Source organism: Podospora anserina, chromosome 6, assembly GCF_000226545.1.
Source record: "Podospora anserina S mat+ genomic DNA chromosome 6, supercontig 1".
Taxonomy (NCBI): Eukaryota; Fungi; Ascomycota; class Sordariomycetes; order Sordariales; family Podosporaceae; genus Podospora; species Podospora anserina.
Genome location: NW_001914852.1, coordinates 77,948 through 92,560, shown reverse-complemented (window position 1 = coordinate 92,560; position 14,613 = coordinate 77,948). Strand labels below are relative to the sequence as shown.

Below are 14,613 nucleotides of genomic sequence, written 5' to 3'. Positions count from 1 at the left end.
CAGTTGCGCAGGGCAAACCCAAACATTCAGACTTTAAACTTACACACAGGTTATGTTCGATGACGATGGGATACCAGAGGTGGCTGAAGGCGTCGTCGGGACGAAGGTCGTTGTTGGGTGGTGGGCAAGAAGGTACTTCTAGAACGCGACGGGGGGCAGGCGTGGTGTCTTGTGGATGGATGTTGAGGGGATGTTGATGCGTGTGGACGACTGTGGCGGTTCGTGTTGCTGTTCAACTTGTTGGCCGTGAGCGTGGGCACTGGGGGTTCCTGGTGCGGCGGCGTACAGGCTAAGAGCGGTGTGGAGCCCTTCTTTGCGTCACTTTCAGCGCTGTCGTCATAGCCTGGTGGTGGTGGGTCCAAACGTTGTCCCGGGACTTGGGGTTCCGTTTGGTGAGGAGACCCGGGGACGGGTCAAGAACAATGCCGAATACCTTACCTGACAAGGCAGAAAAAAAAAAGAAAAAAAAGAGAGATGATTGAAAACAATCGAGGGTGAGGTAGACGCGACTGAGGCCTAGCGAACATACACACAGCGAGCGCACTCAGTTCCCAACTTGCAAAATGGACATCATGAAATTCAGTTCATAGGGTTCGGGCTTTGGTGACGGTTTGGGATGAAACTGGGAAGCTGAAGTCGGGTATGTGGACTTCCACGTTGCACGCTACGTACATGAATCGCAACCAGACCCAACGTCATAGGTAGAGTCCACCAGTTGGCTAAGTATCTCATCTTGAGCGGTGGGGCTTTTTTCTTTCTCTTGCCTTCTGTTTTTCTTCCACCCCTTTTCGGTATGTTGTACAGTACCATGAGTATCAACTGTATCTGTCTTGCGGTGTCTGTGCCGCTTGATTTGCTGTTTTACGACGGCCGATGGATATGGCAAGCAACAAAGACATCTTCAAAAGTCGACTATCGCAAGGGCGGAGGGGTTGATGACAGGGTGAACTGTGACGGAGGAGCAGTGAATGCACAAATGGCGCCATGTTTCCTCTTGGACGGGACCCTTTTTGCGGCTTCTGCAGCAGGACAGGCCCACCAAAGGCAGCTTGGCTGCCAATATCTGCCATGCTGTGTCCTTGATCTGACATGCAAGCCCGGGTTCTAGACCCGAGAAGACCGTCTGATGCCGCCTGCATTCCTGCCTTGTGCCAGTCCGTCCCGGGCACATCACTCCGCCGTCACCAGGCGTGCCAGGAAATCCAGCTCATCGGTTAGCCCCGCCGTTTTGTCACCAGGCGCGCCAGGCTTTCTTCATCGGTTTCAGGGTCCCACACCTCCCGGGAATGCCTCGTGTAAGTACATACATACACACCCAAGCCTGTCAAGTTCATTTCTTTCGGTATTGCTGTGTAAGATTTCCGGTTGCACCAGCAGTTCCCACGTTGGGAGGTTGAGCCCGGCTCCCCGGGTCCCTGGAGAAAAGCCACATCGGTTCGGAATGTCAGATCCGACATCTGATCTTCCATACAAGTCTCCGATCTGTCTGCCGGCACCTGAACCGAATTGCATGTGTAGCTGTACAGAATAATGTGACGATGAATGCCGTCGGGAGGGGGTCGTCTGTTATGTTTGTCGGTGCAGAGCCGCACCAAGAACACAAAATGCCATTAAACTCTATGTTTGTCCCACACAACGCCATGCCATGCATCATGGTACAGAGGTATACGCGCCAATACCGCAGCTTAATACAAAACCCAACCAATGTACAGATTCCCTCTAGATCACAACACTACAGGCCTCTCGGAAGGCCTCACAGTCGTATATGGAGATCCAAGCAATCAATCTCCCATTCTCTCCTCCCTAGCAAACTCCTTAGCCACTCAAGCCCCAATCCCGTCCATTCCACCTTCGTCTGAGCGATCTTGTCCGCTGCCGCCGTGGCAAGAGCACCGGCAGTCGTATTCAGCACGTCGGTAACGACATGTGTCGTCGACCTTGGGCTCGCGGTAGCATCTGTCGTCGCGTTCCAGCCCGTGATGGTGGGCAGGTAACTGTAGCTTGCAGCCAGCCTTGGCTGGAACCAGTTGCTCGCAAAGTCAAAGAAGCAATGGTCAGACCAGTTGCACGACGTCAGGAAGAGTATGAAGAGCAGAATCGAGCAATAGACGCATGGGCGGTTGAGAAAGTAGGTGCAGAGGAAGAAGAGAAAGATGAAGACGGGCGATGCGCTGGTTGGTATAAAAAGGAGGGGCAGCCAACTGTTGATCGAGGCATTGTCAGCGCGCGGTTCTGTCGCTCTCCAGGAATTGGAGGAACGGTTGTAGAAAAGAGTCATCGCTTACCTGCGCAGACAAAACATGGTGATTGATTACCGAAGCGATGGGCACCTGTTGCTGCTGGCGTCGGGTCTGGGGAGAAGCAGGCAGAGGTTCCCGTCGTTGCGACAAAGTTTGGCGATGAAGAATACGATGATGGAAAATGTTGTCGTTGAGGAATTCGGCCGACACTGTTAATCCCAAGTCACCGAGTTGAACTACCGCGTTACCTATGCGAGGAGGAATTTGCGGCGAACAATGACATGATGGAGCTTTCGGTCCCGGGCGACGCAACGTCGAGGCAATCAGCGTCTTTGCCTCCCGCATTTTTGGAGATGCCGGGCTTGGCAAGGCTGCTTAAGTAATCACCGCCATCACGACTCAAGAGGCGCGGCTTGGCACTCCCAAGGTGCTGTTGCAAAGACTGCATCCAATGTCAGAAAACGCCTACCATAGTTGGACGACTACCCGGAACTCACACTACATATGAGGTCACTGCTGTGATGACAGATATTGGGAATTTCAAACTTCAAGTTGGATATCAAACACCAGTGGTGATTAGGCCATAGGACGCCCTGCTTTTTTTCTCTTGCAGCACAATCGGGGCTGCTCATTGGACAGGCTGGGTGACACCACCTCCTACACGGTCCAGGTGTCCCGCGTGCGACACGTGTAGCTACAGCACGGGCCACACACCTGCTCCCCAGCCTCTGACACCCAGCAATATTTTTCGACACATTTTGGGCAACCTAGGACGTCTCCCCAATCCCGTTGAGAATATCTCCTTCGCACCAATTTTGCAGCACTGCACCTGCTGCTGCTTGTCTCCTCTTTTTACCCTACCACCCCTCCCCCTCCTCTTCCCCTTCTCCCCTCCGCGACCGCTGCCCCGTCGCGACCTGTCGGACCTCGCTCGGGCGCTTGGACACTTTCGTCCGTCCTTCGATTTCGCTTTGGCATTTGTGTTCTGTTCGTTCACCATCTGCCGTCGTCAGGGGGCCGTCATCGCAGCAACAGCAGTTGTTGACGACTACTATCTGTAGTCCAGCTATCTGAGCGACACCACTCTTCCGCATCCTGACGTAACTTGAGCCCGGCTTCGATAACCAAGGCCCCCCACCGCCGCGCCTTCTCGCCATGTCCAATTACGGGTTGCCTGGCGGCGGCAACGGTGCGCCCGATACCGATGCATCAAACAACTTCGAGTCGCTTCTCGCCCAGCTCCGACGGCAGTCCTCTCCTAGTCCCGGCCCATCATCCGGCCCTGGACCCGAACAATTCTCCCAGTTTGGTACCTACAGTCAGGGCGCAGCTGGTCAGTCGTTTTACGGCCATCATTCCAATACCGACTCCCCCAACCTGCCGGGAGGCCATGCTCCCATTGATTCGCCTGCCTTCCTGCCCGAAGCCCCCACACCACCCGTCGGCTTTGGCGGCTCTCAGTTCCCCCCCGGCCTTATGAATCCCATCGGAGCAGGCCGTCATATTGGCGGTGGTGGTGCTGGCGGGGGCGGGGACGAGCGGACAGCACATTTGTTGAACCTCCTCAAGTTCAACAGCAGCGGTGGTCAAGGTGGTCCGCAAAGCATGCAGCAACCGGCTGCGGCTCGGGAGCCACCCATCAACTATGCTCCTGCGCACGTAGCGCCTCAGGTTATCCATGCCCCGGCCCCAGCTGCTGCCGACCCTACTGGCCTCCTTGCGGCCCTGATGAAGGGTCGTCTCGACGCCGAGTCCACCAAGCCCGAAGCCGCTTCGACATCTTCGTCGTGGAATCAGTCGGCCCCGCCCGCTGCGGGCACGCAGCAGTATCTTCTCAATCTGCTGAATCGGCCCAAGCCCAGCCAACATGATGCCGACACTCAAGAACCAAGCCTTTTGACCCCTCCCCCCGCCGAGGATGAGAGCTCCCTTGGGGGTCGGTCTGCCGAGCCGACACTCGTTGGCACACTGGCTTCGCGTTCCGAGTTCGAGTTCGATCATAAAAACGTCGAGTCTCCACACTCGCTTCATTCCCACCAGTCACACCAGTCGCATCCGTCGCATCAGACAGGTCATCAATCCGGTACCGCTGGGAATTATTCCAACCCTTTCGATGACCTTTCCAGCTCCTCTCCGGTACATCGCACCCCCAAGTCTTCCACCACTCCGGGAGCTTCGAGCACTGCCGGGACTAGTCAACCAGTCCCTACTAGTTCGGCCCCCGCTCCTGCTTCAGCTGCCGGGCCCGTCCCCGGGACTATTCAGATTCTAAAGAAACCTGACCAAGGGCTCCCTCGTCATCAGCAAAGACCCTTCAACGACCGCGGCTTGGCCAACAGCCCCGAGAGCGCCAGGCGTCAGCTGGAATATGCTCCGTCGCCTCTCTCCCATACCAGCGCCGCTGAGAAGTCAGACCATGTAGACGTCGCGCCTGTTGCCAACAGCGCCTCTGCCGCTCGGCCATCGGAGGTCATGGAAAGTGTGTCGGATGCCGTCAACGGTCTGGCCAAGCAAGTTGACCGGGAAGCTCGGGAGGCTGTCGCTCGTGCTCAGCAAGAACAAGCCCAGGCTGGAACCGCCCAGGACTTTGACCATTTGCTGAATGACACCACCGAGGAGGAGTTTGCTCACTCTACCCAGAGCGGACCCCGGTCTCAGAACCAAGAGTTTGCCCATGATGATGGTCGAGGAGCTATCGAGTCGACCCTCACGAGCGAACTCGCTAAGGACCTGTCTGATAACGTGGAGGATGGTTCTCATGCTGCCCAACAGCCTGTAGCCGACAGCTGGGAGAGCGCCGAGGCTGACGAGATTGTTGTGATTGAAGAGACCGCAGCTCCGGTCAAGGTGTACAACTTTCCCATGAAACCCTGGATCACCATCAATCTTCAAGAGACTGATGAGCCCCGGCCAGTGTTCCGTGAGGAAGCCATCCTTGACATTGCGCGGCTTAAGAAGGACTTTGATCAGATTGATCGCAACCTCGTGTCCGCCTCCGAGACCTACATGGCCTACGGCATGTCCAAAGCTGGCGGCCTTCGCGTGATCCGGCAAGAAGACGGCAAAGACGCCAAACTCTTCACCGACACAAAGGATCGCATCTTCAACGTTGCCATCTCCACCTCGCCCTCGACTGAGCATCCCAAGGAAGCCATCATTGGTACAGGCGTCAGTGGGACCGTTTACTGGGTCCAGCTCAAGAATGGAGAGCGTGATCATTTGGAAGATGCTCATCCTGAACAGTATGGCTTTGCTTTGCCCCCCATCTCGTCGCAAGAGGGCGGCGACATACCTGGTGGCGTCCTCAAGACCCGCGCCCGCACCTCGTCCATGCATCCGGACTTTTTTGCCGTCGGCCGTGGAAAGTCCATCAACATCATCTGGCCCTCGTTCATCTTCGAAAACAACTTGTTCAAGAATGCCCACGACCGCGTGGTCGACACTGAAAAGCTTCTCAAGCAGTGCTCGCTCAAGATCAACACAGGCAAGGCTGGAAAGGACTTTACGTTCAGCCAGGATGACACTGTAGTTGTCTCGCTGGATAAGAGCGGGCGGGTCAAGTTCTGGGACGTCCGGGACCTCACGGCTGTTAAGGAAGGCTCAGAGCGTTCGAATCCCATTCCGGCACAAACCACGCTCGAGATCAAGGAGCCGCTCCTCACCCTGACGACCACTCCGGAGGGTGAAAAGGCCTGGCCTACCTCTGTGTTGCTGTTGGATAAGTACCGACCGTACCAGAAGCGTATTGCCCTGCGCTACATGGTTGTGGGCATGAAGCAGAACCACACCCTCCAGCTGTGGGACCTAGCTCTCGGCAAGCCGGTGCAGGAGTTCAACTTCCCGCACAACAAGGAGTCAGACGCCGTCTGTAGCGTCATGTACCACGCCCCGTCCAGCATGATTGTGGTCGGCCACCCAACGCGAAACTCCATCTACTTTCTTCATCTTTCGGCGCCTAAGTACACGCTCAAAAACCTGTCGCAAGTGGACTACATTCAGCGCCTCGTGGCCCAAGACTCGTCGATTCCTCAGCCAGAGTCTACTGCCGTCATTAGTGGTATCCGGGAGTATTCTTTTGCCAACAAGGGCGTGCTTCGCAGCCTGACCATGCTGGAGAACCCTGCTGCTACTGCCGACGGCGATGAGCCCACACTGTTTGAGCTCTATGCCATGCATTCCAAGGGCGTGACCTGCTTGTTTGTCAAGCAGGCCGAACTCGGCTGGACCAAGGACAATAAGGTTATTCTCTTGGCCGATGCCGTCGAGACAGGCCTGGTCACCATCTCCAAGCTTGTTGCGCCTCCTCCTCTCCAGCCCGCGGAAGCCTCTGCTCAAAGCAGCAACATCTTGAACGACGCCGCCACCGCTTCCCAGATACGCATCGTCTCGCGTAATGCCAAGGAAGCACTGCAGAAGATGCCGTCTTCTCAGGGTGAGGAGAAGAAGGGGGCCGGCGTGTCGACGCCGCCCAAGTTTGAGCGAAAGGAGGAGAACGACACGCCAGCGCCGCAGCCTGAAAGGAACGAAAAGAAGGGAAGAAAGAAGAAGGCAGCTCAGCAGGCTCAAGCGCAGGCTGCTGCTGCTGCTGCGGCTGCTACAGGTGCGACGGATCGCGACTACCCTGCTCCCAACGGCGCTGCCGAGCTCAGCAGAGCTACCTTGCAAAAACTGGGAAAGGCTTCCCGTGGCAACAACGGCGACCAATCCTCCCTGCCCCCTTCGATCCCTCCTGCCGAGCCATCCTCAACGGCAGCCGCCATTTCCTCCGAGCACCTCGAATCCGTCGTCAACAAGATGGAATCCCGCATCGTCGCCAACATTTCTAGCCGCTTCGACACCGTCTTCAGCGACATTCTCAAGCAGATGCAGGAGATTCAGAAGAGGCGTGACGCCGAGTTTGCCAACAGCCAGTCTCATCTGTTGCAGATGGTGTCTGATGTTCTCAACGATAATACCGAGTCTGTACTCCGTGCTTTGATCATTGAACAGATTGACAAGAACGTCATACCTTCCATTTGCGGCTCTGTCGACCGTTCCGTTGCCGAACAGTTGAGCAGCCAGACCAGTTCCCAGGTCAACGCCGTCCAACAGGAGTTGAAGAGAGCTCTGCCCATCTCGGTCAACCAGGCGCTGCAGCAGACCGACTTGATCAAGACCATCTCCGACAAGGTCTCGTACAACGTCAATGCTCGGATCGATCAGCAAGTTGAGATCCAAATCACCAAAGCCTTCAACACGCTTGCTCCCCAGCTGGCCGAAAACACAGCGCAGAGTCTTCATCAGCGCATCGTCGAGGATGTTCACAGGCACATTCACGAGGCCTTCGAGAGGCTCGAGAAACGCCGCCGCGACGAAGATGCCAAGCTTGATCGCCTGATTGCCCAGACCAAGGAGCTCTCTACCGCCGTTGCATCACTAGCAGCAGTTCAGTCTCAGGTATCCAAGGATTTCGGGACTTTGAGAGAACAGGTCCATCAGTCAAGTCAACAAAGCACCCCCATCAAGCAGGAAATAAACAGCCGTGGTCACCGTGATAGCTCGGACTTCTTCAGTCAAACTGCTTCGGACTACGGGTCACAGCATTTCCAGCACACGCAGCATCAACACCAGCTGCCTGTGTCACATGCCCGCACCCATCCGCAGGCACCTCAACCCGTAACACAGCGTCCACAGCAGCCTCATCAGCAGGCGCTCCAGCACCAGTTCAACAGTCCCAGCCAACAGTTGTACTCCCCCTCGGGCCGTGACGAGGAGCGTGAGGCCGCCGAGCTTAACAAGCTTCTCGAGACCATCCACAATCTGCTGCAGAACGATAATATCGATGCTGCCATGCTCAAGTGGCTCCACAGCGGTGACAAGGCCGAGGTGGTCTTCCAGCACATTATTTCTCGGCAGTCTCCGGGCATGCTGCGAAATCTAGCCCCTCTTCTGCTGCTTTCGATCGGCGCCAACCTTGTCAACGAATTCCACAGCAACACTCCCAAGCTCACGCAAAAGATTGACTTGCTCGAGTTTTTGCTGGCCGCTTTCGAGTCCAAGCTCGGCTCAATGGTATGTACTTCGTCTTTGACCGCGCCTGCTCTTGAGCATAGAGCCACGGCTAACCAGGTTGTTGTAGGATGAGCAAACCCGCGAGGTGACACCTCGAATCATGTCGCTTATGCGGAGCAAGTTCCAGTCGCTGCAGTCAGAGCTCATGGCCGTCAGTCCCCAGTGCCCCCAGCTGAACACGCTCGAGTCTATGGTCAAAATTGCCTCCCAAATTGTGGAACTGATGAAGCATGGCGCTGTTGCCGGGCCTGTGCCGAGCCACATCCAAGGGCACTACAATAACTCGGCTTACTAAATGCTGGTCTCGGGTGCCTCGCAGAGGGCCAATTTGGTGCAGGATCTTCTCAACAGTTTTGTGTCAGCGTTGCCTGGTCAAGGGTCGCTGACTGATACTTTTGCTCTTCTGCCGTTGTTTTTTCGTTGTTTGAGGTTTCTCATGTTGCGCATATCTTGGCCTGCTTGACCTGATCCACCCGGACAGGGTGTCTTTTTATTCCCCACCACATTGAAACTTGGTGGTTTTTTTCATAGCTTCATGTTTTGACTTGGGTCGGGTACGGGAAGCCGATTGATATGGATGGTCCCATAAGGTTTAGGTATTCGTGGGTAGCATTATCACGGAGCGGAATGTCTATTATTGTAACTCGTGGCGAAGGAGCCGGTCACTTGAGAGCCACATCTGCTTTTGGATGGTGCGTGAAATATGATCAACCAACGGTTGGTGTGGAGGTGAAGCTATCGAGAAGCTGCATCGTTTGTGTAGCACGAACCCAGCCGCGGCAGGCAATTACAGGGGAAGACCAGTGAATCAATGGAGCCAAGATGTCACCATGGGGCCTTGTGCTGCGGGGGTGATGTGTTGTTGGTGATTAGTGTGTGAGATGATACAGAACAAGATGATGGACGGAGTGGCGGCTTCTGATAAAATGCGGGTCCTCCTCTTTTCTTTTTTTTCCTTGTGTTCCGGGAGTATTACCGTCATTTTTGGTTGTTTCGACAGTGTAGAGATGGGTGGTGGCAGTCTCACCTACTTCACCAGCCTCGCAGGCTTGGCAGCAGCAGCAACGACCACTGCGGCGATGGCCCCAGCCGGAGCAGCAGCGGATTTCTTCAAGATGCCTCTCTGCGGCCGCAGTTTCCGGCTCGAGGAAGCGAGCATTGATGACATGCAAAAGGCGATGGGCAACGGAACCGTGACAGCCGTGCAGCTCGTCGAGTGTTATGCGCAAAGAGTACTGCAGACTGACGATTACATCAAGTGAGTATCACTGCCTGCCTCTTCCGGATGATGGAGAAGTTGACGACTGCCGTACCTAGCTCGTTACTCGAATTCAACCCGGATGCTCTGGACATTGCAGCCAATCTTGACCGGGAGAGGAGGGCGGGAAAGGTCCGTGGGCCGATGCACGGAATTCCGTTTACCGTCAAGGAGAACATCGGAACCAAGGATAAGATGGAGACCACGGCCGGATCCTGGGCGCTTCTGGGCTCCCGAGTGCCTAGAGACGCGTTTGTGGTCAAGAAGCTGAGGGAAGCAGGAGGCGTGCTGCTGGGCAAGGCGACGCTCAGCGAGTGGGCGGATATGAGATCGAACAATTACAGCGAAGGCTACAGCGCACGGGGTGGACAGGCCCGGTCTCCCTACAACTTCACCGTCAACCCCGGCGGAAGCAGCAGTGGGAGCGCGATTGGGGTGGCAGCTAACGCGGTGGCAGTGTCTTTGGGAACGGAAACCGATGGCTCTGTCATCAATCCTGCCATGAGGAATTCGGTTGTCGGCTTCAAGCCCACCGTGGGACTGACTTCGAGAGCTGGAGTTGTTCCCGAGACGGAGCATCAAGACACGGTGGGCACATTTGGGCGCTCCGTGCGAGATGCCGTTTACACGCTTGACGCCATCTACGGGAAAGACCAACGAGACAACTACACACTTGCGCAGCAAAGTCCCAGGGGCGGTTACACGCAGTTTCTGACCAACAAGAGAGCTTTGAGGGGCGCGGCATTCGGACTGCCCTGGCAGTGTTTCTGGCGGCACGCTGACCCAGAGCAGCTGAGGCAGTTGACTGCGCTGCTCGATTTGATCAAGGAGGCGGGTGCCACCATCATCAACGGGACCGAGATCACAGACTACGAGACTATTGTCAGTCCGGATTGGTGGGACTGGGACTGGGGCACGAGAAGAGGCTATCCGAACGAAAGCGAGTACACTGTTGTTGCTGTTGACTTTTATAACAACATCAATATATACCTCTCCGAATTGGATAACACTGACATCAGGTCGCTCGAGGATATTGTGTGAGTAATTTCCTTTTATTGCCAGCGGTGGCCATGGTTCACAAGGGCTGACATGGATGCTCAGACAATACAATTACGACAACGATGGCACTGAAGGAGGAAACCCGTGGCCATTGGGAAATCCCGCCTTCTACTCTGGCCAAGATGGTTTCCTGGCTTCATTGGCGACCAAGGGCATCCAAGATGAGACATACTGGCAGGCTCTCGAATTCACACAGACAAAGACTCGCAAAGGCATAGACGATGCTCTGAACTACAAAGGCAAGAAGCTCAATGGTTTGTTGGTCCCACCCGCTGTTGGCCAGAGCTATCAGATTTCTGCTCAAGCTGGATATCCCATCATCACTCTGCCTGCCGGGATTCATTCGGCCACGGGAATGCCGTTCGGACTGGCCATTCTGCAGACGGCATGGGCTGAATCAGAGTTGATCAAGTTTGGATCGGCCATTGAGGATTTGCAAAAGACCACGGCCGGGAACCAGTATAAACGGTCTCTTCCTACTTGGGAGGGCTACAAGAAGAAGCCGATCCCATTGTTAAATATCTACGAGGGATCGGATTGAGTTGAATTTATATACTTGCTTGTCTACCTACCCTGAGATGGTGACCGAATTGCTGGAAACATCGCCAAGCCGCTTGAGAACTTGGCTTCAACTGCCCAAGAGCTCGCTGACTTGGCAGCCAAACAAGCTTTGGGCTTGGCAGCCAGACGAACATTGCGCTTGGCGGCCACCTACAACGACATCTCATGAGCTTTGCGAGGCTTCGAGCTGCTGACTTGCGACGAGAAAGACAGAAAAGTTGCCGCATGGAAAATAGCAAAATCTGGACCAGTCCAGCATGAGATAAAGAATCTCGGAAGGCTCGGAGTGACAAGGATCGTTCTCCAAACCCTTCGCAGCAGTTGAAAGGTTGAAAGTGGAGTAGGTATGTTCTTCATCCACTCCCATTCAGATCGACCGAGGGAAACACTAGAAGCGCAGGGGAGTGCTGCCGTTGACGGTAAGGTATACAAAAGTACAACATGATCAAAGTTCCGACCATATCTCCACGCGCGGCTGAGGTGCTGTTCCCCAGGTCCTGGCCGTACCTTACATGTATGTGCCTTATGCATGTTTCCCTCCTGTGTGACTGCGGGCTCATTCCACTCGCACAGATCTGGGGAAGGACCGATGGGAGTGAAAAAAAATGGACTCCACCTGCTTGCTCGGTCAGAGTTCCCATCATGGCAGGCAGGTAGGAACAACATTCCTTGCACAGAGATAAGGAAGCCATGGATGAGCAAGGAAGCATTACTTTTCGCCGCTCTTGCCCTTGCATGCCCCAGCCTTCGCACAAATTCAGACGAGCATAAATCCGGGGCCAGCTGCTGTTTTCTCTGCCCACCGACTGCCCCCGTTACCGACAGTCAGTCACGTTTCGTCCGAACTTTAGTCGACCGCCCGTCCCGTCGGGAACCAAGGCACTCTCGCAGGCCTTAATCTTTGCTGCTTCCCTGAGTCGGGTCGCCCTAAGCACGCTACCCGCCATTAGCCTTGAGCGACGGTTCTGTTCCCATCTGTCAAGCTCACAGGACCCCCCTCTCCCCCCTTCCCAAGCTTGCCTCTGCTCTGCTCTCCTTTCTCTTTGCACTCCTTCTCTTCGGTAGCTGGCAGAGACAGGCGACTGAAAATATGGGTATGTGTAACAGATGTCATCGACGACTCTTCTCTGATGCGACCCACTAACCAGCCATACTCCCAGCAACAAACGAGAAGCCTGAAAAGGCTGTCGCCATGACGGGTGAGACGAGCGACGTTGAGTCGGCTTCGCTGCCTTCGGTCGACCCCCGCACCATCACCGAAGACAACTACCTCGGCAGGCCCACTGAGGAAGACCTCGCCACCCTCCGTCGTGTCCCCGGTAACATCCCAGGCATCGCCTATCTGATCTGTGTTGTCGAGTTCTGCGAAAGAGCCTCTTACTACGGTGTCCAACCCCTCATCAGCAACTATGTCAACAGACCTATGCCACGAGGAGGCAATGGTTGGGGCGCCCCTCCCCGCGACAAGAATGACCAGCAGACGGCCGGTGCTCTGGGAATGGGCACCGTCGCCGCCAACGCTGTGACGCAGAGCTTCAGCATGTTGGCCTACGCCCTGCCAGTGGTGTTTGGTTGGATGGCCGATGCCGAGTTTGGCCGCTTCAAGCTGATCTGCTGGGGCGTGGCCGTGTTTGGTGTTGCCCATGCCCTCATGGTGGCTGCCGGCAGCAAAGACTTACTGTTGGCGGGGACATCCAAGGCTCCTTATTTTTTGTCTGTCTATATACTTGCCGTGGGTGCAGGTGAGTTGTTGCGGGATGGTCCCTGTTGGGCCACATGCTAACAGCACGGGATAGCCATGTTCAAGCCCAATGTTTCCCCACTCCTTCTCGATCAAGTAACAACTACCGTGCCCACCGTTATCACGCTGAGCAGTGGGGAGAGGGTGATCCAGGATCCCGAGTCGACGACGGAGCGCGTTAGTGAGTTTCTGCCCCTGCTCTGACCGGCCTACTGATCCCACCTGACCCATGACTGAACAGTGCTCTGGTTTTACTTGATGATCAACATTGGCGGGTTTATGGGCGTTGCCACGTCGTATTCAGAGAAATATGTTGGTGTAAGTGTCTCGTCACTGTCCAAATGTCTCACATCTAAGCTGACAATTTCAAACCAGTGGTGGCTTGCCTTTCTGATCCCGCTCATCCTCTACCTTCCCCTGCCATTCCTTCTCTGGTTCCTTTACAAGCGTTTGATCCTCCACGCCCCTGGTGGAAGCGACCTTCCCAACGTGTTCAGGATCCTCAGCATCTGCTTCCACCGTGGTGGCTTTGCCAAATTCGGTCGGCGTGGGTTCTGGGACCTCGCCAAACCATCCAACATTGCAGCTGCAGGCCTCGCCGAGAGCTACCCAACCCGCTGGAACGATGACTTCGTCGAAGACGTGCGCCGTACCTTTCAGGCCACAGGCATCTTTTGCTTCTTCCCCATCCAGTACATCAATGACAATGGCATTGGCGCGGCGGCCAGCTTCTTGTCAACTATGCTGGAGACAAACGGCGTCCCCAACGATGTTATTTCCAACTTCAACGCCTTGAGCATCATTTGCTTCGCGCCCATTCTCAACTACGGATTGTATCCGCTTCTTCGTAAGATGGGCATTCACTACGGCCCCATCGCCCGCATCACAACTGGCCTCTTGATGTCGAGTGTTGGTGGAGCTGGATACACCATCATCACCCACTACGCCTACAAGCAGTCACCATGCGGGGAATATGGGAGCAGCGACTGCACCATCGGGACTGGCGTGGCCCCCATCAGCATCTGGTGGATGGCCATTCCTTTTGCCATTGGAGGCATCTCAGAGCTGTTCGTTAACGTCCCCGCCTACGGCCTCGCGTACTCCCGTGCGCCCCCCAACATGCGCGGGCTTGTCTCTGCCCTCAACCTCTTCACCTCAGCGATTGCGTACGCCATCGGTTTGGCATGCAGCAGCGTCATTCAAGATCCTCATCTGGTGTGGGACTTTGGCGGTCCAGCCATTACAGGTGGAATTTTGAGCGTGGTGTTTTACTTTTTGTTCAGGCACATCGATAGGGAGGAGTATGTGCTTAGCAAGAATAATGGGCCCACGAATGTGGAAGTGGAGGGGGTTGTCGCTGGTGCTGCACTCAAGGAAACCACTGAGAAGTAATGGAAGAGAGAGAGAGAGAGAGAGATGGAGTGAGAGGGGTGCCGGTTTCACTTTTAATGGGTGCAGTCGACATTATTTTGGACACCAGACTGGTGAATCATCATCGGTCACGCTGGCCAAAATCTTCGTTATCAGCATGGATTATGAGTCAAATGATATCAAGATAGGATATGAGAAAAGAAGCTTTAATTGACAAGATTATGAATACCTACTACCACTTCTGCTTGATCAGTGTGCCCAGGAATAACATGAAGCCACGTGTTGGATATCCCAATGTCGAGGCTGATACCGGTGGCTCCTGTTGTGAATTT

General features: G+C 55.1%; 4 protein-coding genes across 4 annotated transcripts; 3 read left to right on the top strand and 1 right to left on the bottom strand.

Moving 5' to 3' along the window:
- Nucleotides 1-1,753: 1,753 nt before the first annotated feature.
- PODANS_6_11420 (uncharacterized protein) lies at nucleotides 1,754-2,302 on the bottom strand (the record flags this gene model as incomplete). The annotated part of the gene is made up of 2 exons (XM_001906781.1): nucleotides 1,754-2,201; nucleotides 2,286-2,302. The coding sequence occupies 2 exons, from the start codon at nucleotides 2,300-2,302 to the stop codon at nucleotides 1,754-1,756; spliced, it is 465 nt and encodes a 154-aa protein (XP_001906816.1).
- Nucleotides 2,303-3,395: 1,093 nt separating this feature from the next.
- PODANS_6_11410 (uncharacterized protein) lies at nucleotides 3,396-8,586 on the top strand (the record flags this gene model as incomplete). The annotated part of the gene is made up of 2 exons (XM_001906780.1): nucleotides 3,396-8,291; nucleotides 8,359-8,586. 2 exons carry the CDS (start codon nucleotides 3,396-3,398, stop codon nucleotides 8,584-8,586), a joined length of 5,124 nt encoding a protein of 1,707 aa, XP_001906815.1.
- Nucleotides 8,587-9,187: 601 nt separating this feature from the next.
- On the top strand, nucleotides 9,188-11,149 carry PODANS_6_11400 (uncharacterized protein; the record flags this gene model as incomplete). The annotated part of the gene is made up of 3 exons (XM_001906779.1): nucleotides 9,188-9,549; nucleotides 9,609-10,586; nucleotides 10,651-11,149. The coding sequence occupies 3 exons, from the start codon at nucleotides 9,188-9,190 to the stop codon at nucleotides 11,147-11,149; spliced, it is 1,839 nt and encodes a 612-aa protein (XP_001906814.1).
- Nucleotides 11,150-12,361: 1,212 nt separating this feature from the next.
- On the top strand, nucleotides 12,362-14,302 carry PODANS_6_11390 (uncharacterized protein; the record flags this gene model as incomplete). Its single annotated transcript, XM_001906778.1, has 3 exons — nucleotides 12,362-12,911; nucleotides 12,966-13,091; nucleotides 13,152-14,302. 3 exons carry the CDS (start codon nucleotides 12,362-12,364, stop codon nucleotides 14,300-14,302), a joined length of 1,827 nt encoding a protein of 608 aa, XP_001906813.1.
- Between the last annotated feature and the right edge of the window lie 311 nt (nucleotides 14,303-14,613).